Raw genomic sequence first — 27,156 nt, 5'->3', positions numbered from 1 at the left:
GCCTTGTGAGATCCAGCCCCACATCAGCTCCACGCTCAGCATGGAGTCTGCTTGAGATTCACTCTCCCTCTCCCTCTTTCCCCCTCTCACACTCTCTCAAATAAATAATCTTTTAAAAATAATAATAAAGTTGTACAGATATAAATACGAAATACATAATGACAGAAATGGCTTATAACTAATTAAACTAATAATCCATGAGTCCATTCCTTTTTTTTTTTTAAAGATTTTATTAATTTATTTGCGGGGAGAGTGAGCAAGGGAGAGAGAGCACAAGCTGGGGAAGAGGCAGAGGGAGAAGCAGACTCCCAACTGAGCAGGGAGCCCAACGTGGGGCTCAATCCCAGGTCTCTAGGATCATTACTTGAACCGAAGGCAGAGGCTCAACTGACTGTGCCACCCAGGTGACCCCATGAGTCCATCCTTATAATAAATACAAAAATAAAGGAGATGGAAATTTCAACTTGTAAATGTAGATGGAATGAGGGAGTTAAAAATCATTCATAATCATCATAGTAGTAACTGATTTTAAAGAATCATTAATAATTCTAAAATTAGTAGGTAAAAGTTTGATGAGGAACAGAACATTTAGATAATCTCAAAATATCCTCACGAATTATTTATTAGTTACAAAAGAAAAAAATTAACTTTACAGTGGAGAGACTCCATTTTTTTTTAAAAAAAAGATTTTTATTTATTTGAGAGAGAGAGAGACAGCACAAGCCAGAAGAGAGGAAGAAGTAGATGTCCCACTGAGTTGACAGCCCAATGTGGAGCTCGATCTCAGGATGCTAGGAGCACAACCTAAGCTGAAGGCAGACAATCAACTGAGCCACCCAGGTGCTCCTTGGCAGACTCTATTTTAACCAAGGGTTCAAACTTAAAAACATCACCAATAATGAGATAAACTGATATCTATGCCCACTGATATGATGCATTGAGAGGGACTCCGTATTACTTCTGTGGCATTTCTGCCAAAATGCATAACCCAGATCTGATCATGAGGACATGCTTTACAAAATAACTAATACTTTTCAAAAATGTCCGTATTATAAAAGATTCTTTTTTGAAGTGAAGAAAATATTATAGGTTAAATCAGAGAACAGGGACATAACAACTAAATCAAAGTGTGATCCTTTATTGGATCAGTTGAAATGGAATGATAATCTGTTTAACTATCTAAAAATACTACTGATAGTGTTCTGACATCTGCAAGAACCAAAAAAAAGTAAAGTAAATTTAAAATACTGCAAGTAAAAAAGCAAGGCAATAATTAACTCTAAGAAAAACAAAAAGATGGTATTATAAAGGAAAAATATTTGACTAAACAGTAAGCAATATTCACATACTTAACAATGCAAACACTATTAATTACTGAAAATAAGATAAAATTTTATTTAAAATATTGGGATACAGGAAATGGTCAGGAAAGTGGTATAAATAAACTAATAGGAAAATCAACAGGATTTTTCTTAGTGGGAAATCAATTGAGAATGTCTAAACTTAATAAATCAAGAAATAATAGTATATTACTTAGAAATATAGAGGTTGATGCCAGAAGAAATAAGTAAAAGTTGAAAGCATTTACCTCTGAGGAGCAGCAATGAAGCGTGGGGAACTGTTGTTTTTTATTTTTAAGCTTTTGAGTATTAATGGAACATTTAACTGTGTGTGTGCGTGTGTGTGTGTGTATTATTTTCATTTACAAAATTAAAAATCTTTTATTTTTAAACAAGAAGAAACATCATCAAAAATAGCTGGCAAACAGAGAAGAAAGCAAAATGAAATATTTATTAAAAGTACCAGAGTAGAAAAAAAAAGTACCATTGAAAAAAAAAAAAAAGGATAAAGAAGCCCATATATTTCTAAATAGTCCTCAAGCAATAGTGTTATCATAGCCCAGAACTATTCATTAACATAAAGAAATAATACCAAAACAAGTTGAATTATTTTCTGTTTATTCTGTTTAACAGGCAAAGAAGAATGATGTATTTTGGAAATATTCTCATCAAAAAATTCTTAAAATAATAAAAATTCCTCAAGGAATAAGCTTTGGATATCTGGACTATAAACATGTTAGTTCCTAATAAGGAGAACTGAGACACTAAGTATCAATTTCGGACTTTTGTCTTCTTCATTTGGAGAGCAATCAAACCAGTTTTCTTCAGACAGCCTGGGCTGGTTTGGGCCAGGACCTAGTCAGTATGTAGTCTGACAGTGATGTAGGTAAATAGGAGAGAGGAATGAAAAAAAACTGAGAATCCCAACCAGCTGAGTATCGAGTGCGGGGATACACAGACGTCAAAGCATGTTCCATGCAGTCAGTGACGAGGTTCAGGTTTGTGCTACATTTCAACAGCTCTTGTTTGACGCCATTGTAATCTGTATACAAACAGAGAAATGGTGGTCAGCCATCTTATTCCTTGCGTTTTTTTTAAACAAGATCTTATTTATTTGAGAGAGAAAGAGAGCATGAGCGGGGAAGAGGGGCAGAGAGAGATGGAGAATCAGGCTGCCCACTGAGCAGGGAGCCTGACACAAGGGCTCAATCCCAAGACCCTGAGATCATGCCCTGAGCCAAAGGCAAACACTTCACCAACTGAGCCACGCAGGTGCACCAATCTTATTCCTTGTATTTTAGATAGCTCAATGGGTTAAAGCCTCTGCCTTCGGCTCAGGTCATGATCCCAGCAGGGCCCTGGGATCGAGCCCTGCATTGGGCTCTCTACTCAGCAGGAAGCCTGCTTCCTCCTCTCTCTCTGCCTGCTTCTCTGACTACCTGTGATCTCTGTCTATCAAATAAATAAATAAAATCTTTATTCCTTATATTTTAAGGTTAAGACCCTGCTATACAGCCACAGAAATCTAACGACATTTGATTTCTACAAGGATTAGGCTGTAGATCTATGCTTCCCAGTGACAGCCATTAGCCAAATGTAGCTATTTAAGACCTAAAATATAGCTAGTATGACTAAAAACTGAATTTTTAAATTTTAATTAATTTTCATTTTAAAACTCAAATCGAGGGGACGCCTGGGTGGCTCAGTGGGTTAAGCCGCTGCCTTCGGCTCGGGTCATGATCTCAGGGTCCTGGGATCGAGTCCTGCATCGGGCTCTCTGCTCAGCAGGGAGTCTGCTTCCTCCTCTCTCTCTCTCTGCCTGCCTCTCTGCCTACTTGTGATCTCTCTCTGTCAAATAAATAAATAAAATCTTTAAAAAAATAAAAAATAAAATAAAACTCAAATCTATTTCTGGAAAACATTTTAGTATTTTTGGAGTTGTCCATGGATCAGAATAATCTACAGTGTTATCCAATAGAAATAATAATGAGACCCACATATGTAATCTTAAATTTTCTAGTTGCCACTTAAAAAAAAAAGAAAACAGGGGGCACCTGGGTGGTTCAGATGGTTGGGCAGCTGCCTTCAGTTTGGGTCATAATCCCAGGGTCCTGGGATCGAGACTCAAATCAGGCTTCCTGCTCAGCAGGAAGCTTGCTTCTCCCTCTCCCACTCCCCGCCTTGTATTCCTCTCTCGCTGTTTCTTTTTCTGTCCAATAAATTAATAAATAAAAATCTTTTCAAAAAATAAATTTAAAAAAATTTAAAAGTTAAAAATATTTTAAAAAGGAAACACATGAGGAGTGCCTGGGTGGCTCAGTGGGTTAAAGCCTCTGCCTTCGGCTCAGGTCATGATCCCAGGGTCCTGGGATGGAGCCCCACATCTGGCTCTATGCTCTGCGGCCAGCCTGCTCCCCTCTCTCTCTTTGCCTGCCTCTCTGCCTACTTATGGACTCCGTCTGTCAAATAATTAAATCAAATCCTAAAAAAAGAAAAAAAAACACATGAAATTAATTTTAATAATATAGTTATTTGGGGTGCCTGGGTGGCTCATTGGGTTAAAGCCTCTGCCTTTGGCTCAGGTCATGGCCTCAGGATCCTGGAGCCCCGCATCTGGTTCTCTGCTCAGCAGGGAACCTGCTTCCTCCTCTCTCTCTGCCTGCCTCTCTGCCTACTTGTAATCTCTGTCTGCCAAATAAATAAATAAAATCTTAAAAAAAAAATAGTTATTTAATCCTCCATATCCAAAATACTACCATTTCAGTATTTATTATCATTGTGAAATTGTTAATAAGGTAATTTATATTCTTATAAATAATGCTCCAGTGACTCTAAATTTTCTTAATCTACAGATGAAGTATTTCCTAGGAAAATTTAGCATCCAAGTTAAGATATGCTATAAGTATAAAATATACACCAATTTTAAAGGACCAATAAGAAAAAGAATAAAAAATACCTTATTAACAACTTTATATTGATAATAACTCTTTGAACAATTCCAATTCCTTTTATATTCTTTTTTTAAAAGATTTTATTTATTTGTCAGAGAGAGAGCATGACAGAGCGTGACCACAAGCAGTAGGAGCAGCAAGCCAACTCGGGACTCAATCCCAGGACCCTAGGATCATGACCTGAGCTGAAGGCAGACACTTAACTGATGAGCCACCCAGGCATCCTGTAACTACTTTTAAATCATGACAGACATATATATATATCTCCTTTTATATCTATATGTACTTTTATGTATAGTCACTGCAATAAATTCTATTTTCCTCTTAATTTCTATTGTCAAACTCTATGTATCCAGATGGCCCTCTGCCATGTTGGGAACGATATTTCCCTAGCTTGCTATGAGTTCTGAGAGGCTCAGGCACTGTTTTGTGACAGCTTTTTTCTTGATTCAATTTTTCCCCCCTCTGCTAATCGTGACCCTCTTAGGCCTGATGCACCCAGAATGTCTGTGAATGACAGAATGACAGTGCTGGAGGTCGGGAGTCTTCTGTCTACACCTCTGTCTGCCTTCTTTTCTCCGGACTACAATATCACTCAAAGCCAGTGCCTGGGCTGCTGGGACCCACCCATCACAGGGTCCCTTTTTGAAAGGCGAGCTGCTCCCTTTGGCCTTGGCAAACTGCTGACTCCTTTGTGTGAAGAAAAACCATCGCTTCCCCCAGGAAGATGGAACCCCACACCAAGGTGAATGACTTACTCCTATGAAGAAGGCTGCTTTACCTCTACCCCCAAACTGCCTCCTCTTTTAGTCATAAGAATGCCATTCTTACAGACATTGAACCATCTCACTCCCAGGAGGCTCCTGAAGACTGCACTGCACGTGGGGTCCAGTCTCTGGCCTCGGCCAATAAAGCCTTGCAAAGCTGGCCTTCACCTAGTCCTCTCTACCCACACCCCTCCCTCCCCCAAAAATAAGGCATGGAGTTTGTGCCTGGGCCCTTTATTACTAAAGGGGTAGACAATACTGAATGCTGTACTTCAGTTGTGCAGGCCTCCCACACCAGTCCCGCCAGACTACAGAAGCGCACACCCCTCTCAAGACCCAGAGGTTCCAGGCCTCTAGCCTGCCTCCCTAGTATGTAGATGGCCCAGCCCATACATAACAGGGCAGAACGAGCATTGGCCCTAGGCTGTCCATACAACCTCTTCCCAGCCATGAAAGCCATCACCAAGCCAACGATGAGGGCCATGGGACCTTACCCAACACCTCCTATCCTGCGAAGGCTTTGTTTAAGGAGTTTTGTTCTCAGAGGACCTGCCCATCTTCACCATTCTTCACCAACCCTCTTTTCCCCTTCTCAGGCAAGGTTAGCCATTATCTTAGGAAAAGAAAAGCTCACGGGCATCAAAAAACTTCTGTCCATAGGCTTCTTTAACATGTTCAGGGACTTCTTCCCAGGCTTGCTTGAGTTTCTCCAGGCACCGCTGCAGCTCTGTCATTCCGGTTCTGAAGTAGCCAGGCTCAACTATGCTAATTTTCACCCCAAAATGTTGAAGCTCACGCCTGAAAATACAAACCCTGGAGTTAACTCTTTTTTTTTTTTTTAAAGATTTTATTTATTTTTTTGACACACAAAGAGAGATCACAAGTAGACAGAGAGGCAGGCAGAGAGAGAGGGAGAAGCAGGCTCCCCGCTGAGCAGAGATCCCAATGTGGAGCTCGATCCCAGGACCCCGAGATCATGACCTGAGCTAAGGCAGAGGCTTAAACCACTGAGCCACCCAGGCGCCCCAGGAGTTAACTCTTTTGACTGAAAGACATGACTTCAGTGCCCTCATGGAGGAAAACAAAACAAGTTTTTAAAAACATCTCTACTGAATATTTTGAAGGATAAAGAAAAAGAGAGGAAAAGGAAAAAAAAATGTTTTTAATTTCCTAGGTCCAACAATGGGGACATGATTATACAAACTACCAGAACCATTCAATTCTACATCCATTTTTTTCACAGAGTCATGAAGTCCCTACCCTGTTTTAGACAGGGGATCCATGAAGGACACAAGGAAGAACAAAGAAAGTTAGCATTTTTATGGCAGCTACTGTGCTAAGCATCTTACATGCACAATCTCAGAAAATTAAGACTCAGTTGCTTGCCTCAGAAGCTCACAATGAGGGGCACCTGGGTGGCTCAGTGGGTTAAAGCCTCTGCCTTCGGCTCAGGTTATGATCCCAGGATCCTGGGATCAAGCCTCTTATTGGGCTTCCTGCTCGGCAGGGAGCCTGCTTCCTCCCCTCTCCCTCTCTGCCTGCCTCTCTGCCTACTTGTGATCTGTCTGTCAAATAAATAAATTTTTTAAAAATCTTCAAAAAAAAAAAAAAAGCTCACAATAAGTGAGTCTGACAAGTAAGCAAATCATTGTTAACACAACTCAAAAGAATTACAGGGGCGCCTGGGTGATTCAGAGGGTCGAGCATCTGCCTTCAGCTAGGGTCGTGATCCCAGCAGAGCAGGGAGCCTGCTTCTCCCTCTCCCTCTGCTGCTACCCCTCCTTGTGCTCTCTTCTCTCTCTCTCTCTGTCAAATCAATAAACAAATAACCTTTAAAAAAAAAAAAAGAATTATAGGGGCGCCTGGGTGGCTCAGTGGGTTAAGCTGCTGCCTTTGGCTCGGGTCGTGATCTCAGGGTCCTGGGATGGAGTCCCGCATTGGGCTCTCTGCTCAGCATGGAGACTGCTTCCTCCTCTCTCTCTGCCTGCCTCTCTGTCTACTTGTGATCTCTCTCTCTCTCTGTCAAATAAATAAATAAATAATCTTTTTAAATAAATAAAAAGAATTATAAAGGAGAGATATTCAAGGGGCTACATAAGTAGAGAGGAGAAGGCAGAGAGTTTCTGAGGGAGTCAAGGAAGGCTTCAATGAGGAGAGACTGTTTCACTTGAGCCTTGAAGGATAAAGAGGAAATTTCTGCGTGATGAAAGGGGAAGAACAGAATACCAGATAGTGGGAACTGGACCTGCAGAAGCATGGAATTACTATATATTCAAAGACTACAAAAGACCATTAATGGAATCTGAGGTGGGCATGAAAATTACAAGTCATTGGTCATTCCAGAATATTCAGGTTAGTTCAACAAAGAGTTCCAGAATCCTTACCGGGGGCTGAGTATGTACCAGGCACTGTGCTAAGTACTGCCTTCACCAAGTGAAATAAGATGGCATTGTGTACCATGGGAGAAGTATAGTCTAGGTATTTGGGGACAGTGATGAGGGGTGTTCCCTAATCTGGAGGCTGAAGTGGCCTCACTGAAAAAGGTGAAGCCCAAGCTGATTTCAAGGAGAAATGTTTGAAATAATTGGTCCATAAGAAGGTAAAACACATAGCATCATGACCCCCTAAAGCTCTGAATGGTTCTCAAAGTGTGGTCCCCAGATAAATGGCAACATCAGCATCTGGGAGTCTGTTAGAAATACAAATTACTGGGCTCTAGTCCAGATTTTTTTTTTTAAGATTTTATTTATTTATTTGACAGGCAGAGATTACAAGTAGGCTGAGAGGTAGGCAGAGAGAGAGGAGGAAGCAGGGTCCCTGCTGAGCAGAGAGCCCCATGCAGGGCTCGATCCCAGAACCCTGGGATCATGACCTGAGCCGAAGGCAGACGCTTTAACCCACTGAGCCACCCAGGTGCCCCTAGTCCAGATTTATTAAGTCAGGAACTCTGGGGATGAGACCTGACAATCTGTGTGAATAAGCCATCCAGGCTCTGAGGCAACCTAGAGGTTAAAAACGACTTTTCTAAAGGAAAAGCCTCCCTTATCAAAGCAAAATCTAAAACTTTCCATGGTAGGGCCTCAGAGAAAAACTGTCAATGGCTGTGTGTGCTGGAAAAGAGAGAGGGCTGTGTAAGCCCATGGTGCTTCTGCCCTAGAATTTCACTTCCCCTTGCGGCTTCCTCACTGTTATTCCCATCACACCGTGAGATCTGCATTCCCTCTTAAAGTCCAGCTCATGTGTGGGCCAGAACTTCTTTCCCTGTTTGGCCTTAGCACAATTAGAGCACACTGGAATTTTCTAAAAAAAATCATGATTTGAACATTGGAAGGCCATTCTTTGCTCTTGGTCTGAGACACCAGTGAAACACAGGCAGCAGCCCCGTGGAGGCAGACAGAAGGTAAGTTAGGCTGGAAGCCAAGCAAGGCGCCTGTCCCATGGTGACAACTCGCATGACTTCAATTATTTCCCTATTTCCTTCCTAGGCAGATAATACAATATGCGTATTATGAGAGATACCTACCGGTCATGGCACGTGATAAGCTAAATAATGGCCCCCAAAGATACCGGGTCCTAATCCCTGGAACCCATGTGGTACCCTGAAGTCATGATTAAATTAAGGATCTTGAGACAGGGAGATTATACTAGATAATATGGGTGTGCAATCACAACTACCTTTTTTTAAAATATTTTATTTATTTATTCGAGAGAGAGAGAGATAGCAAAAGAGCGCATAAGCAAGGAGGAAAGGGAGAAGCAGACTCCTGGCTGAGCAGGGAGACTGATGTGGATTCTGATCCCAGGACCCTGCAATCATGACCTGAGCCAAAGGCAGATGCTTAACCAACTGAGCCACCAGGTGCCTGCAATCACAACTATCTTTATAAGAGAGACAGAGGCAGAGTTGAAGGCCCACAGAGGAACAGAAGGCAATGTGACCTTGGAGGCAGAGACTGGAGTGATGTAGCAACAAGCCAAGGAATACTGACAGCCCATAGATGCTGGAAGAGGCATGGAACAGATTCTCCCCTAGAGCCTTCAGAAGGAACCTGGCCCTGTCAACAACTTGATTTGGGCCCAGTAACACTGATTTCAGACTTCGGCCTCCAGAACTGTGAGGGAATAAGTATGTGTTGTTTTCAGACACTCCAAATTATAGCAGCCACAGGACACCTGGCTGGCTCAGTCGGCAGAGCATGTGACTCTTGATCTTGGGGCTGTGAGTTCAAGCCCCACGTTGGGTGTGGAAATTACTTAAAAAAATAAAATCTTAAAAAAAAAAGGGGGGCGCCTGGGTAGCTCAGTGGGTTAAAGCCTCTGCCTTCAGCTCCGGTCATGATCCCAGGATCATGGGATCGAGCCCCAAGCCCCGTACCAGGCTCTCTGCTCAGTGGGGAGCCTGCTTCCCTTCCTCTCTCTCTGCCTGCCTCTCTGCCTACTTGTGATCTCTCTGTGTCAAATAAATAAATAAAATCTTTTAAAATTTTTTTTAAAATTTAAAAAAAAAAAATTACAGCAGCCATAGGAAGCTAATACATGGTGCCTAAAATACTCACAGCTCATTTCCAAGAATGAAACTGCCCTAAAGTCAGTTCCTGCTTAACAGAGAGTATGTGTGGCAATATTTTGTGCCATGTGACTACCCCATCGTGTCCCCAGCTAACTGGACCAGGGAGGAGAGAGCCCTGTGGCTCTATTACTACCTGTGTTATGACCATAGCGACCTACTAATCTCTGCCCCTGTTTCCTCACACACACACTAAGGATAAAAATAAGACCTTCCTCATTGGGTTGCTATGAAAATTAAATGACCTGTTAGATGTGAAGTACTCACAACAGTGCCTGGCACATAATAAAGCACACGAAAATGTCACAGAATAGGTCACCTGGCACACACAGAAAATAAACAAAGCTAACAGAGTCCTCCCTCTTAGGAATGAAAAGGTAAAGGGAAATATAAAAAGGAAGCAGCTGACAGAGCAACACATGCCTGAAACAGTGCCTGAAAAAAAGCCAGGAGGTAAACCCAGGGCCATAATGGGCCATGGAGGACGAACAGAAGGTCTAAGAAAAGAAGTGCTTAGATAAAGAAAAGAGATACAGAGTAAAGCAGATGAGTGCCCAGAGACAAAGAGAGTCAGAGTCACCATGGAGAGACAAGGACAGGCTCACTGTAAAGAGGAAAGAAGACAGTCATCTTCTCTTCAGAAATGAAATTTTTAAAAAAAATTTTATGTATTTACTTGACACAGAGAGTACAAGGGGGGGAGCAGCAGGCAGAGAGAGAAGCAGACTCCCCGCTGAGCAGGGAGGCCGATGTGGGGCTTGATCCTAGGACCCTGGGATAAGACGCTTGCTTAACCGTGTGAATTACCCAGGTGCCCTGAGAAATAAAATTTTATCAAGGCTAAATCTTGAGAATCAAAGTGTGATGTGGTGGAAGGAAACAAAGACCTACAGCCAAAACACAGTTTTGCCAAATCTGAGTTGCGGCCGGTGAACTTTGGGAAAGAGACTTAAATCGGAGCCTCAGTTTCCTATATAAAACAAACTAGTAATAATATCTATAAATCAAGATTTTTGGAGTAATGAAATAAAATAATGTAGGCAAAAGCAATTAGCACAGTGCCTATGACATATTTGTTGCTTTTGTTTTAACTTAAGAGCGTTACCTCAGAATATCTGAAAAGGCTTCTACTCCATACTTGGAGCTACAGTAGATTCCTCCAAAGGAAGCAATTCTTCCCAGAATGCTGGAGACATTAACAATCCTCCCACGTGCTCTCCTCACCAAGGGAAGCATGCTCAAGGTCAACTCAATCAAACCAATGAGGTTCACTTTGAAGACTTCCATATAGGTTTCCATCTTCAGCCACTCGATGTAGCAGTGTGGGTGGAAGATGCCTGCATTGTTGACCATGCCCCAGAGTCCTAAAACAAAGTCAAAGCAGAAGTTCAGTTTCAGACAAAACCGACAGACTATTTACCTTAATTCGTCTTCGGGCTGACAGCAACTAAAAATGTTAGAAAAAATATATTTTTTTAATGTTCTTTTTTTTTTTTTTAAGATTATTTACTTATTTATTTATTTGACAGAGAGAGGGAACACAAGCAGGGGAGCAGCAGAGGGAGAGGGAGAAGCAGGCTTCCTGCAGAGCAGGGAACCCAATGCGTGGCTCAATCCCAGGACCCTGGGATCATGACCTGAGCCGAAGGTGACACAACGACTGAGCCACCCAGGCGCCCCTATTTTTTTTAATGTTCTTAAATCCATCAGTTAACAAGAAAGTAGAGGAAGGTCAGGGCAAAAACTAAGAAAAGGCAGGAATCCAGAGACAATAAAGAGAACATTGGTGCTGGCTTTTGATTTGAGGGAATTTGCCAACCAGTATGAACTTGAATTTCAATATTTATAGCCTCAAAAAAATACACAATAAGATATGAAGTCCAGGACATAAGGTAGGTATTCTAATAAAAAATACTTTCTTCATTAAACTGGGATCTTTAATGGTTATGCTATCCATATAACGATGAGATAGAAAGTCCTTCCAAAGGACTGAGAGTAACACTGTCCACCTTGAACTTTGCCGTTGTGGGGAGGGAGCAAGAATCATCCCTACCAACCCTGAGGAATCATTATTACAAGCCATTTCTCATTAGAGTTTGCAGCCCAATTCCCACTATCTGGATGGTCCAAAAATGTCAAGCCAAGAATTAAGTTCAAGGTGGTCAAGGCTTCTGAGCACCCCTGGCACATGATAGAAGCAAACATGGATCCTCTCTGGAAAAATCTTTATATCAGGCATCAGGGAATCACCAGAGTTACTAAGAAAAATTGTAGTTCATGGTCATAAATCAAAATACAGAAGGAAACAAAACACCAAATGCAAGAACCAACAGAATCAAAAGAAGCAAAAAAAGACTCACAAAGACATTAGATACCAGAAGTATAAGACTTATCATATAAAATATGTATGCTAAATATAACTTTTTTTTTTAAAGATTTCATTTATTTATATATTTGTCAGAAAGAGAGGGCACAAAAGCAGGGAGAGTGGCAGGGGGAGAGGGAGAAGCAGACTCCCCACTGAGCAGGGACCCTCCTTCCCCTGCCCCTCCATGTAGGACTCAATTAAAGACAGACGCTTAACCAACTGAGCCACCCAGGTGCCCAGGAATGACTCTATTTTAAACGGTAGCCAAGGGGAGAAGATCAGTTTCTTAAGAATACCTTGAAAATTCTTTAAACATAAACATAAAGAACTATGGTTATAAATACCCACTGGCAAGGAGAGATAATAGCTTCAGATCTATTTGGCTCATTTTTCAAGATAAACATTGTTAAGGAAATGAAACACCACTGAAGATCACCTCTATCCTTCAAATGAGAAAGCCTTTTAGGCCCTACTTTGGGGTATTACATACAGAGAGAAAACTTTAACAACTTCATGCCCAAGTAAATGAAAGGAGAAACTACTTCTCCTTACCTCTGTCCCCGACACGCTCCCTCACCCACTGAGTGGCTGCCGATATGCTCTCTGTCCTGGTGACGTCCAGGATCACCGTCTCCAGCCTGTCTGATGTCTGGCCTCTCAGCTGCTGGGCCCCCTCCTCCGTCAGACACGCAGCCAGCACCCTCAAGCCTCGCAGGTCCAGCTGCCGGGCCAGCAGGTTCCCAAAGCCCGAGTCACAGCCCGTGATGAAGACGTACTTGTCTCGGAGGTGGCTCACCACCTGCCTCTCCCGGTACCAGCGCAGGAGGAAGTAGAGGCCCACGAGGGCCGCCAGGCATAGCCACATGGTGAGGGGACTCCCTTCTGCTTCAAAAGAAAGAGACCAGCTTTCATTCCCTTCTGTCCTTTTCTCTTTAACCAGTTATCTACTGAGGATATGCTATGTGCCAGACACTGCTCCTGGGGCTGGGGACTCCACAGTCACCAATACTCTGGAAGCCACAGTCCAGAGAGGGCATCGGAGATAACAGGACAAGTGCCATGCAGTGTGGCCGGTGTCATAACAACAAACAAACAGTCTGACAAGGCTGCAAATGAGTGGGACTTGAGGCCTAACAAGTTAGAAATGGCTTCACAGGGGGCAGTGTTTTGGCAACTACTTCCTGTAAGATAGCTAAGAGTTCAAGAAGCAGATCCAGATGAAGAACATTCCAGGCAGCCACAGCGTGTATTTGAAGGAAGTGGTGGGCAGCATGCCTTCCTGATGCCTACAAGCACTTCAGCACGGTGTGCCACAGAGCACACAGAGGACCCAGATGCCCAGACCAGAGCGTTCCTTCTGGGCCACGCTAAGGAATCTGGACGTTATCTTACAGGCAACCAGAGTGTGCTGTTATCGGGAGGTATTACACTGAGGAGTAGGATGGGCAGATTTAGCTTGAGAGATCTGTACCACAGTGCGAGTGGAAGGTATATTTAACAGGGCTGTGAGGAAGTCAAAGACGTAGGTTAAGAGACCCAACTGTCTAGGGGAGATACTGCAGCCAAGGCAGTTTGTAAATAAAGACCAATCAGATGCATTGTTGAAATGAATGTTCAGAGAGGCCTACATTTCTTCATGTAGTTCTAGAGAAACAGCCACCATTTGGGGGCAACCTATAGTGTTGGGTGCAGTACCATATGATTCATAAGGACTTAAGATACCATCACAGATGGGCATGAGCCCACCAGCACATCATAAGCACATGACACCTGCGTGAGGTGAATCTATGCCATTCACACTCTTGGCTTGGCATTCAGGCCATCAAGGTGCTCTGACCCTTGACTTACTCCTTAGGCTTCTTTTTTTGCCACATCCCTCTTGCATGCACTCTTTAGTCATAGCAGCTTCCAGTACCCCACACAGTACAGGCCTTTCACGGCCCAGTACACAATTCTCTCAACAATCCCATCTTTCCCAGTCCTCACCCATTTGGCCAATAACACTCATCCATTAATACTCAGCTCAACGATCATTTTGACTCAACAAACACCAATTCAACACCTACTATGAGTCAGACACAATGTTAGGCATGGATAAACAACAGTAAACCCAACAAGGTTCCATTATTCATTGAATTTACCATCTAAGGGTGAAGGCCAACAAGAAAACAAAGCAATGGAACAGAATTAAGGACAACATGCTGCTGGAGCACTCTAGGAGATCTGAGGTTTCTGGAGAGAGAGTAAATAGAAGTTGAGATCTAAAGGGTAATAAAATAATCGTAACAATAGCTAACAACAACAATAGCCTAACACTTGCTGTGTACCAGGCTCTTTTCTAAGCTGTCCCCATATACGAACTCACTGAATTCTCACAACAGCACTCTAAGGCAGGTCCTGTCATATCCCTGTGTCAGGTTCAAATGCCAAAACATTCAGGCATGTGAGTGATTTGGTGGGGAAAATACACGAGAGGATAAAGGGGAGAGTGCAGGAGTAGGTGGTGGTGCAGGTCTGAGAGCCTCTGAAAGGAGAAAGAGGAGGGAGGAGTTGAGAGGAGGCTCCTTAACGTATAGGACCCTCAGAAAGTCTCAGCCAGGCAAATGGGGGGCCTTTGAGCTGAGACTGTCCAGTAGAACCCTGCACTGGGCAGAACTGGCTGGGCTCCATTGCTGCCACCATGCTCCGTCACTAGCTGGGGGTGCCCAGGAGAAGCGTGCCTCAGTATACAGGCCATCGCAGATCCAAAAACAATAGCTGGGGGCTGTGAGTCAACCTGACTCCTCAAAGCAGATTCTCTTGAAAAGACATCTGAGCAATACACCTCCACAACCGCCGCATTATTTTATAGATGAGCACTGAGAGATGAAGTATAGCTCAGGGCAAAGGAGGGGGAGAGGGGTCCAGGCAGAAGACTTTTGGACCCCTCTTAACCCGACCCCTGATCAAACAAAAGGGACCACTCCCCCCGCCACACCCCACATCCCAGCTGCAGCCTGTACTTGAGCGTATCATGACATCACACTGCTTCCTCCGACTTGTAGACTATGAAGCCCTTGCGAGCTCAGGCTATCGATTCCTCTGCAGCTGGCACAGTGAAGGGTATACAGCTGGGGCTGTGTGGTTGGATAAATGCTGTTAGATAGATAAATGAAACAAAGGGGCGCCTGGGTGGCTCAATGGGTTAAAGCCTCTCCCTTCGGCTCAGGTCATGATCCCAGGGTCCTGGGATCGAGCCCCGCATCAGGCTCTCTGCTCGGCGGGGAGCCTGCTTCCTCCTCTCTCTCTCTCTCTCTCTCTCTCTCTGCCTGCTTGTGATCTCGGTCTGTCAAATAAACAAATATAAAATCTTAAAAAAAAAAAAATACCCTGGGGGTGGGGGGCACAAAGGGAGAAAAAGAGCAACAGGACGAATGAGCCAGAGAAGTAGTAGAAAGAAAGTCAAAGGAAGCTAAGGGAAGAGGGGCTTAATGAGGATCAGCTCTCAACACGGAGCTCCACTGAATACTGGCAGGTTACTGGTGATTTAAACAGGACTCTTAGGGAATTAGTAAAAACCAGCCAGCAGTGGGCGAATGAATGAACTGGAGGGCATAAGTAGAGCCAAGTAGAGACTCCTTTTATAAGAGTCTGGGAAGGAGAGAAAAGAAGGCAGTAGCTACAAGAGAATGAAGGGTTGTGATGCTGTGATTTATAAATAAAAATATATATGTGGTCTTTGTCCATTTCCCTGAACAATGCTTAAAACACTTAGAATTTCCTAAGGGAGGACAACAAAGCTGTCTTATTATGTTAATGAGGCTACCTAGGGGCCTAAGGATGAGGGAACCAACAATGTGATCAGAGTTGGAATGAGTCCCACCCACCCCTCTACCTCTGGGAAGGAGAGAGGGACTGGAGATTGAGTCCAATCACTAAAGGTCAATGATTTAAATCAATCATGCCTAGCTTCCATAAAAACTTCCATAAAAAAAGCTTCCACAGGGGCGCCAGGGTGGCTCAGTGGGTTAAGCCGCTGCCTTCGGCTCAGGTCATGATCTCAGGGTCCTGGGATCGAGTCCCACATCGGGCTCTCTGTTCGGCAGGGAGCCTGCTTCCCTCTCTCTCTCTCTCTGCCTGCCTCTCCATCTACTTCTGATCTCTCTCTATCAAATAAATAAATAAAATCTTTAAAAAAAAAAAAAAAAAAAGCTTCCACAAAAACACAAAAGAATGGGGTCCAGAGAGCTTCCAGGTTGGTGAACACATGGAGACTAAGGGAGAGCCGCATGCTTAGAGGGGGCTTGCAAGCTCTGTGTCCGTTCCTCACATCTTGCCCTGCGCATCTCTTCCATCTGGCTGTTCCTGAGTTATATCCTTTTATAATAAACCAGAAATGTAGCACAAAAAATATTTCTGTGAGTTGATTTTTTTTAAATTCCAGTAGAGTTAACATATAGTGGTACATCAGTTTCAGGTGTACAGTATAGTGATTTGACAATTCTACACATTACTCAGTGCTCATTGTGATAAATGTGCTCTTAGCCCCCTTCACTCCTTCCGCCCACCCACCCACCCCTCTCCCCTGGAGACCTCCAGTTTGTTCTGTAGAGTTAAGCATTTCTGTGAGTTCTGTGAGGGCTTTTAGCAAATTAATAGAACCCAAAAAGGGAATCATTGGAACTTCCAGCGATCTTGGAACTTCCAATGTGTAGCCTGTCAGTCAGAAGTACTGGTGATAAGCTGGGCTGGCGGCTGGCATCTGAGTAGGGGCTGGGGATGGGGTGGGGGGTGGGGGAGGGGGGCAGTCTTGCAGGATTGAACCTTTCACCTGTGGGATCTGATGCTATCTCCGGTAGATAGAGTTGACATAGGAAACAAAGGCAGAAGGAAAATTATTAAATTTCCTTACTACTTACAGCCCATTGACAGGCGGAGTGACATTCCTCTAGGAACTCAGCTGCCTGGATGCTGACAGTTCATTAAAGCCAAAAGGCAATTTCAGCCCGACCCACAGGACCCTGTAAGTCCACTTAAACATATAAAAATTCTGGGGCATCTGGGTGGCTCAGTTGGATGGGCAACTGCCTTCAGCTCGGGTCATGGTCCTGGAGTCCCGGAGTCGTGGGATCGAGTTCTGCATTGGCTCCCAGCTCCACAGGGAGTCTGCTTCTCCCTCTGACCTTCTCCCCTCTCATGCTCTCTCTCCCTCTCTCTCTCAAATAAATAAATAAATAAAATCTTTAAAAAAAAATTTTCTTTCAGAAACTTCCCTTATCTCTGCTCCCCAAGATACATGTTGGCAATCATCCCCCAAGCCTATGACCCACTGACAAACATCTAAAGGGTCTCATAACTAAGGTTTTACTAGACAGTAATAAATGACCTTTTCCCAACAATAGCTATTGCCCCTCAAGGTCCTGGAAACCCTGCTTCCAAAATTCCTTAGACTTACACTATCCCTAGCCCCCTCCCAACTTTAGTATTCCCTCCCTCTCCCCACTTCCTTTTTTCCCTTCTCCCTCCACCTCCCCATGATCTCTCTCCCATTCCCAACTTTCTCTCTCCAACCTGAGAGCTTTCCATTCTCTAGCCAGATGCTTCTGGCTCTCCTGTACACCTGCATTCTGCATTCTCCAGTGTGCTATAGTAACAGGGCTTCCTCCTGTCTGTTTATTGACTAAGAGTCACTTCCTGATGTTAATCAAAGATGAAAATCCATTTCCCCCATCAGAGAGCAGTTCAGGCTGCACAGCCTTCCGGGGTCTTACTCTTCAACCGCATAGCCAGCAGCGAGAGGACTGCACTCATAGAAGAGACATGCCAGGCCAGAGAGACTCTCCGGGCACCAAACCTGAACATGAATCAAATTCCCTAAATATGCCTTGAGTACTTCAAAGATCAAACCCCAAGTGGCCTGCTTGGTTTTATAACCATTTGTCTGCAAAAGCCATGCAATCACTTATGTTTCTGCCTTTGACCCAGGAGATTTATATGTTTATACTACTATTTCTTGATTTAGCACCTCTAGACATTTTCTCACTTCCTGTCCATCAACTGAACTTAGCTTTCTCACACCGTATTGTCTCTTTCGTTCTCATCCAAAGGACACCACCTGGTTAATTTTCTTTAAGGAGTTTTAAAGTTGAACTCAGAAAACACCTTCATAACCGTAATGCACAAACTAAGATCTACTCTTTACTTCAGGCCGGACCCTTGCCATCCTTGGTCTTCATCATCGTTTGAAACTGCTCTTCCACAAAGATCTTGAAAGCTGAAACTGCCCTCTCTGACTACAGCCCCTTCGTATCTCTCCCCCTCCTTCCCTCACCTCTCCCTGTCTCCCTCCTCCTACAGCGCCCTCCCTTTGCTCAGTCTCATATTATTACGGTCCTCTTATGGCTTCATTTGCCTCCTTATTCAGTGTAGGTCCTGGGGCCAGCCACTTGAGGGGTGTTTTACTGGTGTCCCAAAGCCTTTACTATCCACATTCCCTCGTTGCCAGCTGCCAAGTGGCACTAGAGAAAGGCTAGAAAACAAACCAGCGATTTCCACAGCAAATCAATAATACCCCATCTCCGCTGGACTTTGCTGACACAAGGCAGACCTTCTGTTTGCCTCCATCTGACCCTCCCCTTGTGTGTTCCCAATAAGACCCATTCCAAATCTCCAACCTTCTCAATTTCCCAGCCTCATGTTCATCGGGCTCTCCTTCCACAGATGAGCTGACCTCTTGCCTCCCTGCCAAAATCCAGATAAGCTCTACTGTTGGGTCCCCCAATAATGGGTCCGTGATTAAAGGAGTGAGACTGATACAAAGCGAAGGTCAAGCAAAGCTTTATTTCATGCCAACCATCAAGAATCAAACCAAGGGCGCCTGGATGGCTCAGTGGGTTAAGCCTCTGCCTTCAGCTCAGGTCATGATTTCAGGGTTCTGGGATCAAGTCCCGCATTGGGCTCTCTGCTCGGCAGGGAGCCTGCTTCCTCCTGTCTCTCTCTCTGCTTGCCTCTCTGCCTACTTGTCAAATAAATAAAATCTTTAAAAAAAAAAAAAAAGAATCAAACCGAACGTTTGGGGCCGCACCTCTTACAAGAGAGGGCGACCCCTCTCTCCCTTACAGACTAACTTTTATAGAGCAAAGGCCATGTGGTTGGGCCTGGCCACACACAGGTGGCCAATGAAATTGTAACACACAGAGAAAGCTGCACAGTCATGCTAGGCGACCAACTGAATTACAATTTACCCTAGTAGACATTTGAACCAGCCTATCACCTAGTTCAGAATTGGCACCCAAAAGGTGCCCAAAGGGTGGGGCCCATACTCGTTGGTAGCTAGGAGACAGTATGTGCCCCCACTGATTGAATACCTCCACCTGGCCTGACCCACCCTTGTACTTGGACTTTGTTACCGGGGACTGGTTTCCAGGACTTGTTTTTAAGTAAGTTGTGGGGGGGGAGCAGGATCAATTTAAGTTTTATTGCATAAACAACAATATGGCAGTTCAACCGGGGTGGGGCCGCTCTGGCTAAATAGGCCCCTACACTACCTTGTCATCCTCATTTCTAAACCAACAGCCTGCACAGTCTAATTCATACCCACATTTTGTCTCTCATTTCAGGAGCTGCCATGTCCACTGAGGACATCCTTGCTTTAAATGTCTCTATATTTTCTGTACTCTGGACTGCTCTTTTGTCTTTCCTCCTCCCTAAGACCATGCTATCCTGCCACCCTCCAAATGACAACCTCTCTTACCCCATACGGTCAAAATATTCAAAGAACATATGCACAGGCCCCCTATTGTCTCCCTGCCCATGCGTTCCCAACCCCTTGTACTCCACCTCCCATCCCCATCCCTCTCCGGAAACTCAGGGCTCACCAAGGACCAAGGAGACAATCCTTAAAGCCTTTTGTCTCTCCTCCTTCTCAGATATCACTACAATAGCTAGCACTTTCTTTTTTCTAGTAATTGTATCTGGTTCCCAAATTCCAACTGGATCTTGGATGAAGGAGAAGATTGCTTTCTGACCATACCATGCCCTTGCTGAAGCCTATCCATGACCCCATCACCCACAGATAAAGTCAAAACTCCTCAGCTTGGCACATAATCATAATAGTGAACAGTAATTTAGAACTTTCCTTGTACCAGGCACTGTTCAAAACAACATACACACACATACAACCTCACAACGTACATGCAGGCATTATGCCTACTTTTCAGATGAGGACACTGAGGCACAAATTAAGGCAAAAATGAAATGAAATGCCCAAAGTCAAACAGAGAGTGAGTAGTAGAGACTGGATCAAATCACCACGCCATACTATCTCTCCCCTAGAAGACTTCCCACGGTCTGGCTCCGGCCTACTTTTTCCACCTAAGCTTCCTGCTCTCACAGTCAGAAGCCATCACCTGCTTCATTTCGACCACCCAATTCTGGGAACACGTTCCTCCCTTGACTTCTGAGATACTCCGCTCTCCTGGTTCTCCTGCTTCCATCACAGCGCCCCTTCCCTTCTGTAAGGGCCTATTCAGCCGAGCGGCCCCAACCTGGTTGAACTGCCATTTTATTGTAAAACTTAAATTGACTCCCCCCCACAACCCTCCAGGGGAACTTACTTAAAAGCAAGTTTCGGGAAACCAGTACAAGGGTGGGTCAGGCCAGGTGAAGGTATTCAATCAGTGGGGGCACATACTGTCTCCTAGCTACCAACGAGTATGGGCCCTGCCCTTTGGGCACCTTTTGGGTGCCAATTCTGAACTAGGTGATAGGCTGGTTCAAATGTCTACTAGGGTAAATTGTAATTCAGTTGGTCGCCTAGCATGACTGTGCAGCTTTCTCTGTGTGTTACAATTTCATTGGCCACCTGTGTGTGGCCAGGCCCAACCACATGGCCTTTGCTCTATAAAAGTTAGTCTGGAAAACAGGAAGGGGTTGTCCTCTCTGTAGGGGCCGCCCAGACCGGTCTGTTTGACCGTCAGGTTTGATTCCTGATGCTTGGCGTGAAATAAAGCTTTGCTTGACTTTCCCTTTGTATCAGTCTCACTCCTTTAATCACAGACCCATTATTGGGGTACCCAATTTTGTGGGGACCCAACCCTTCCACCTAGTCTGCTCCTCCTCTCCTTCCTACACCCTAAGTACAAAGATTCCCCAGTGTTCTGTCCCAGAATCCTTCCCTGCCTGTTCCTCACTCTCTCCTTGGCCATCTTGTCTCCTCTTAAGGTTCCAACTCTCACCTCCACAGAGCTGCCCAGATCTGTATCCCCAACCTGACCATTTCTTGAGGCTTTGTCCTATAGTTTTTTAATTTCCTGAATTACTCTCCTGCCAGACATTTAGCTAGACACTCAGTATACCCACGGCAGACTCATCATCTTATCTCCTAAAAGTGCTTCTCCTCTAGTATTCCCAATTTCTATTTGTATTACATTTTAGTCTTAATGCTCTGACACTTCCTCTTCCTGGCCCAATGCATTCTTTGAGGAAATGAGGCTGTAGAGTCAGGCTTGGTTGTGTCCAGAGCACCTGTCCCCTCCTCTTCATTCCTACGGTCACATTCATTGTTCAATCAAGCCTTCAACACTCAGTGCCTGTTGCCTGGCCTATCATATAAGCCTTCTCACTATCCCTACGGGATCAGTCCCTTCCCCTCTCATCTACATGATGCTGTCTGCTTAATCTTCCCAAAGCACAGCTCTGCTGATGCTCTACCTGAAAAGCATTGGACCTACTAAAAATAATCTAAAACTTCAGTTGGGTGTACAAGGCCCTCCATTATTCCTAGTGTGTCATATTCTCTCAAAAGTTTTACAGGCACATTCGCAGCCACTAACCACCAAACAAATGACCTCCCTAAGACTAGAACATCAAAAAAAGCACAAAGAGGATTACTAACTCAAAAATCGTGAACCTGAGATTGTAACCTGTGGATATCTCAGAGATTAAGGAAAAAAAGTCATGACCAGTGAATACCAAACAAAGGATCAACAAAAGCTATGAAACCACAGACCCAGAACTGTGCATTTAGTTAAGGCCCCACACCAGGGCTTAATACCTAATTTAACTACAGTTTCAACATAGCCCATAAATATAATCTTAATCAGGAATTTGTTGATGGGCACCTATTAGTTGGCCACATGGGCCCTCTCCATCCTCCAAAGACAGGAGATCTTCAAGGTAAGACCCCCAGCTTTCCCCCTAAGCGAAAGCAACCTTGCCTAGAATAATCCTTTTCTTTTGCTAATAACTTTCCTGCCCCACCCTCCTTCCTATAAAAACCTTCCATTTTGCACGGCTCTTCTGAGCTCCCCTCTAGATGGGATGATGCCTGATTCATGAATCATTTAATAAAGCCAATTAGATCTTTAAATTTATTTATTGAATTTTGTTTGTTAACAGCTGCAAAAACTACAGAATAGTAGCTGAGTGGCGCTGATGCCTTAATTTTTAGGACATCTCAAAAAAAAAAACTTTTTTTTTTTTTTTTATCACATCTCTCACTTAAACTGAGGGTCTGATTGGAAGGGGGGAATGTTAAAAAGAAAACCACAGGCCCCAAATGGAGTCACTTATGTTAAGGCCCCATGTCAGTAAACCATGATTTAATACCTAAGCTAACTACAATTTCAACTTCTCCAGGAATGTAACCTTTCAGCAGCCAAAATGGAATTTCCTGGTCAACACTAGGAGATAATCCTCCATAGACTCTATCTCCCTTAGGAAGGCAACCTTGCCTAAAGAATGCATTCCCTGTTAACAAATTTCTTCTTCTTCTTTTTTTTTAATACCCTCCTTGTGCCTTTAAAAACCTTTCTTCTTCCAAGCTTAGTGCAGCTCCCTTCTCCTTGCAAGATGGGATACTGCCCAATCCATGAATCATTTAACAGAGTCAATTAGATCCTCAAATTTACTTAGTTGAGTTTTGTTTTTTAACACAATCCAGTTGGAAAACTCACTGTTTTCTAAAACCTGCCGGTGGATTTCTTGCTCTGGGGTTTTGCTCTTGTGATTTCCTCTACTTGTTTACCGAAACAGACATTTATGAAATAGCAACCATGTGCCAAGCCCTGGGTAAGTGCAGAGGATACAAAGATGAATAGAGGGGCACCTGGGTGGCTCAGTGGGTTAAAGCCTCTGCCTTTGGCTTAGGTCATGATCCCAGGGTCTTGGGATTGAGCCCTGCATTGGGCTCTCTGCTCGATGGGGAGCCTGCTTCCTCCTCTCTCTGTCTCTGCCTGCCTCTCTGCCTACTTGTCTGTCAAATAAATAAATAAAATCTTAAAAAAAAAAAAAAAAAGATGAATAGAACAGTGACAGTCCTTAAGAAGCTCACAGAACTAGGAGGGGAAATAGAAATAGAAATAAAATTATTAAGAAAATGTGGAGAGGGTGCCTGTGTGGCTGTTGGTTAAGGGACTGCCTTTGGCTCAGGTCATGATCCTTGAGTCCTGGGATCGAGTCCCACATTGGGCTCCCTGCTTGGCAGGGAGTCTGCTTCTCATGTTCTCGCTCTTTCTCTCAAACTAATTAATTAATTAATTAATTAATTTTTTAAAAAAAGAAAATGTGGAGAGAACAGCAAGAGAAAGCACCTATTATGCCAAAGGTTTAAGGGCAGAGTAGTATTCGAGGTGAACAAAAGCTCAGCACACTAAGCAGAAGGACAAGAAGTATACCTCAGGCTGCCAGAATAGGATGGGAGAAGGCAGAGAGGTCTGTAAGGCTAGAGGCCATGGAGTAGCCACAGATGATGCTGGGAAAATAGGTTAAGGACCTGATCAGGAAAGTCCTTGGATGGCATGCTAAACAATGTAGATTGTACCCTACATTTTCTCATCCATACATTTAATAAACATTTAGCTTATTAAACTAAACATAAACTAATTAAACATTTAGCTTAATTAATGCAGTATCAACCACTGCATTAGGTGATCACCCCTCATTCACTGCTGGTGAAAATGTAAAATGGTACACTTCCTTTGGCACCTTGAAAACATTACACTCAGTGAAAGAAGTCTGTTGCAAAAGACCACACACTGTATGATTCAATTTATAAGAAATTTCCGGAATAGGCAAATCTATAGAAACAAAGAGTAGGTGAGTAGTTGCCTAGGGTTGGGTTCAAGGAGTTGAGGGAAAATGGGAGGTGATGGCTAAAGAGTAAGAGAAGTCTTTTTAGGGTAATAAAAATATTCTAAAATTGATTTTGGTGATGATCCCACAACTTGTGAATATATTAGGAGTTACTGAATTATAAGCTTTAAATGTATGAATTGTATATGTGAATTATATTTTAAGAAAACTTTTTAAAAAGTAAAATAAACAATAGATATAATAAATATGTTAGAAGAGGATATGCACTTTGGAAAAAAAGAAAAAGAGTAGAATAGGGGGGATCAAGAGGGCTGGAGGGAGGACGGTTTACAGCATTAAATATAGTTGTCAGAGTAGGCCTCGCTGAGAAACAAACATCTGAACAAAAACATGCAGGAAGTAAAAGAGTTGATCATGCAGTGGGTATGAGGAAGAAGGGAGCAATTAGAAATATACAAGAGGCAGATGCCCTAGGACCTAGTGATTGGATGGGGTGGGGGGTCCTAGGATGATCTCCAGTTTCAAATCCCTGAAATGCAAGGATGGTTTAACATATATAGAAAATTCTAGAGGTGGGTATGGAGCTAAGGGGAAAAAAAGAAAGAAAATCCTAGATTCCACCAAGAAACCCTTGGAATAAACAAATTCAGTAAAACTGCAGCATAAAAAAATCAACCTACAAAAATCAGTTGCATTTCAATATAATAATAATGAACTACCTGAAAAAGAAATAAAGATAGAAGGAGAGATTAAAAGCTTCCAGGACAAACAAAAACTGAAAGAATTTGCAAACACCAAACCAGCTCTACAGGAAATATTGAAAGGGGTCCTCTAAGCAAAGAGAGAGCCTACAAGTGGTAGATCAGAAAGGAACAGAGACCATATACAGTAACAGTCACCTTACAGGCAATACAATGGCACTAAATTCATATATCTCAATAGTTACCCTGAATGTTAATGGGCTAAATGCCCCTGTCAAAAGACACAGGGTATCAGAATGGATAAAAAAACAAAACCCATCTATATGTTGCCTCCAAGAAACTCATTTTAAGCCCGAAGACACCTCCAGATTTAAAGTGAGGGGGTGGAAAAGAATTTACCATGCTAATGGACATCAGAAGAAAGCAGGAGTGGCAATCCTTATATCAGATCAATTAGATTTTAAGCCAAAGACTATAATAAGAGATGAGGAAGGACACTATATCATACTCAAAGGGTCTGGCCAACAAGAAGATTTAACAATTTTAAATATCTATGCCCCCAACGTGGGAGCAGCCAACTATATAAACCAATTAATAACAAAATCAAAGAAACACATCAACAATAATACAATAATAGTAGGGGACTTTAACACTCCCCTCACTGAAATGGACAGATCATCCAAGCAAAAGATCAGCAAGGAAATAAAGGCCTTAAACGAAACACTGGACCAGATGGACATCACAGATATATTCAGAACATTTCATCCCAAAGCAACAGAATACACATTCTTCTCTAGTGCACATGGAACATTCTCCAGAATAGATCACATCCTCGGTCCTAAATCAGGACTCAACCGGTATCAAAAGATTGGGATCATTCCCTGCATATTTTCAGACCACAATGCTCTAAAGCTAGAACTCAACCACAAAAGGAAGTTTGGAAAGAACCCAAATACATGGAGACTAAACAGCGTCCTTCTAAAGAATGAATGGGTCAACCGGGAAATTAAAGAAGAATTGAAAAAAATCATGGAAACAAATGATAATGAAAATACAACGGTTCAAAATCTGTGGGACACAACAAAGGCAGTCCTGAGAGGAAAATATATAGCGGTACAAGCCTTTCTCAAGAAACAAGAAAGGTCTCAGGTACACAACCTAACCCTACACCTAAAGGAGCTGGAGAAAGAACAAGAAAGAAACCCTAAGCCCAGAAGGAGAAGAGAAATCATAAAGATCAGAGCAGAAATCAATGAAATAGAAACCAAAAACACAATAGAACAAATCAACGAAACTAGGAGCTGCTTCTTTGAAAGAATTAATAAAATTGATAAACCCCTGGCCCAACTTATCAAAAAGAAAAGAAAAAGGACCCAAATAAATAAAATCATGAATGAAAGAGGAGAGATCACAACTAACACCAAAGAAATACAAACTATTATAAGAACATACTATGAGCAACTCTATGCCAATAAATTTGACAATCTGGAAGAAATGGATGCATTCCTAGAAACATATAAACTACCACAACTGAACCAGGAAGAAATAGAAAGCCTGAACAGACCCATAACCAGTAAGGAGATTGAAACAGTCATTAAAAAATCTCCAAACAAACAAAAGCCCAGGGCCAGACGGCTTCCCAGGGGAATTCTACCAAACATTTAAAGAAGAACTAATTCCTATTCTCCTGAAACTGTTCCAAAAAATAGAAATGGAAGGAAAACTTCCAAACTCATTTTATGAGGCCAGCATCACCTTGATCCCAAAACCAGACAAGGATCCCATCAAAAAAGAGAGCTATAGACCAATATCCTTGATGAACACAGATGCGAAAATTCTCACCAAAATACTAGCCAATAGGATTCAACAGTACATTAAAAGGATTATTCACCACGACCAAGTGGGATTTATTCCAGGGCTGCAAGGTTGGTTCAACATCCGCAAATCAGTCAATGTGATACAACACATCAATAAAAGAAAGAACAAGAACCATATGATACTCTCAATAGATGCTGAAAAAGCATTTGACCAAGTACAGCATCCCTTCCTGATCAAAACTCTTCAAAGTGTAGGGATAGAGGGCACATACCTCTATATCATCAAAGCCATCTATGAAAAACCCACCACAAATATCATTCCCAATGGAGAAAAACTGAAAGCTTTTCCACTAAGGTCAGGAACATGGCAGAGATGTCCATTATTACCACTGCTATTCAACATAGTACTAGAGGTCCTAGCCTCAGCAATCAGACAACAAAAGGAAATTAAAGGCATCCAAATCGGCAAAGAAGAAGTCAAATTATCACTCTTCGCAGATGATATGATACTATATGTGGAAAACCCAAAAGACTCCACTCCAAAACTGCTAGAACTTGTACAGGAATTCAGTA

General features: G+C 43.1%; 1 protein-coding gene across 2 annotated transcripts in view; it reads right to left on the bottom strand.

The window, feature by feature from the left end:
- Positions 1–1,941: 1,941 nt before the first annotated feature.
- HSD17B6 (hydroxysteroid 17-beta dehydrogenase 6) overlaps positions 1,942–27,156 on the bottom strand; it is a 40,396-nt gene continuing 15,181 nt past the window's right edge. Inside the window, exons 2-5 of one of the 2 annotated variants that reach the window (XM_082741826.1) lie at positions 12,546–12,875; positions 10,731–10,989; positions 5,693–5,856; positions 1,942–2,382 (exon numbers count right to left, since the gene is read on the bottom strand). In XM_082741826.1, the coding sequence (XP_082597952.1) occupies positions 2,165–2,382; positions 5,693–5,856; positions 10,731–10,989; positions 12,546–12,858 (954 nt within the window). In that variant the 5' untranslated portion in view covers positions 12,859–12,875 and the 3' untranslated portion in view covers positions 1,942–2,164. Of the gene's footprint in view, positions 2,383–5,692; positions 5,857–10,730; positions 10,990–12,545; positions 12,879–27,156 lie in introns of both variants that reach the window. The other variant, XM_082741827.1, reaches the window with a different exon arrangement.

Source organism: Mustela nivalis (genome assembly GCF_964662115.1).
Source record: "Mustela nivalis genome assembly, chromosome: 7".
In the NCBI taxonomy this organism is placed as follows: domain Eukaryota; kingdom Metazoa; phylum Chordata; class Mammalia; order Carnivora; family Mustelidae; genus Mustela; species Mustela nivalis.
The sequence above is the reverse complement of the archived record's forward strand: the minus strand, read 5'-3'. Positions and strand labels throughout refer to the sequence as shown.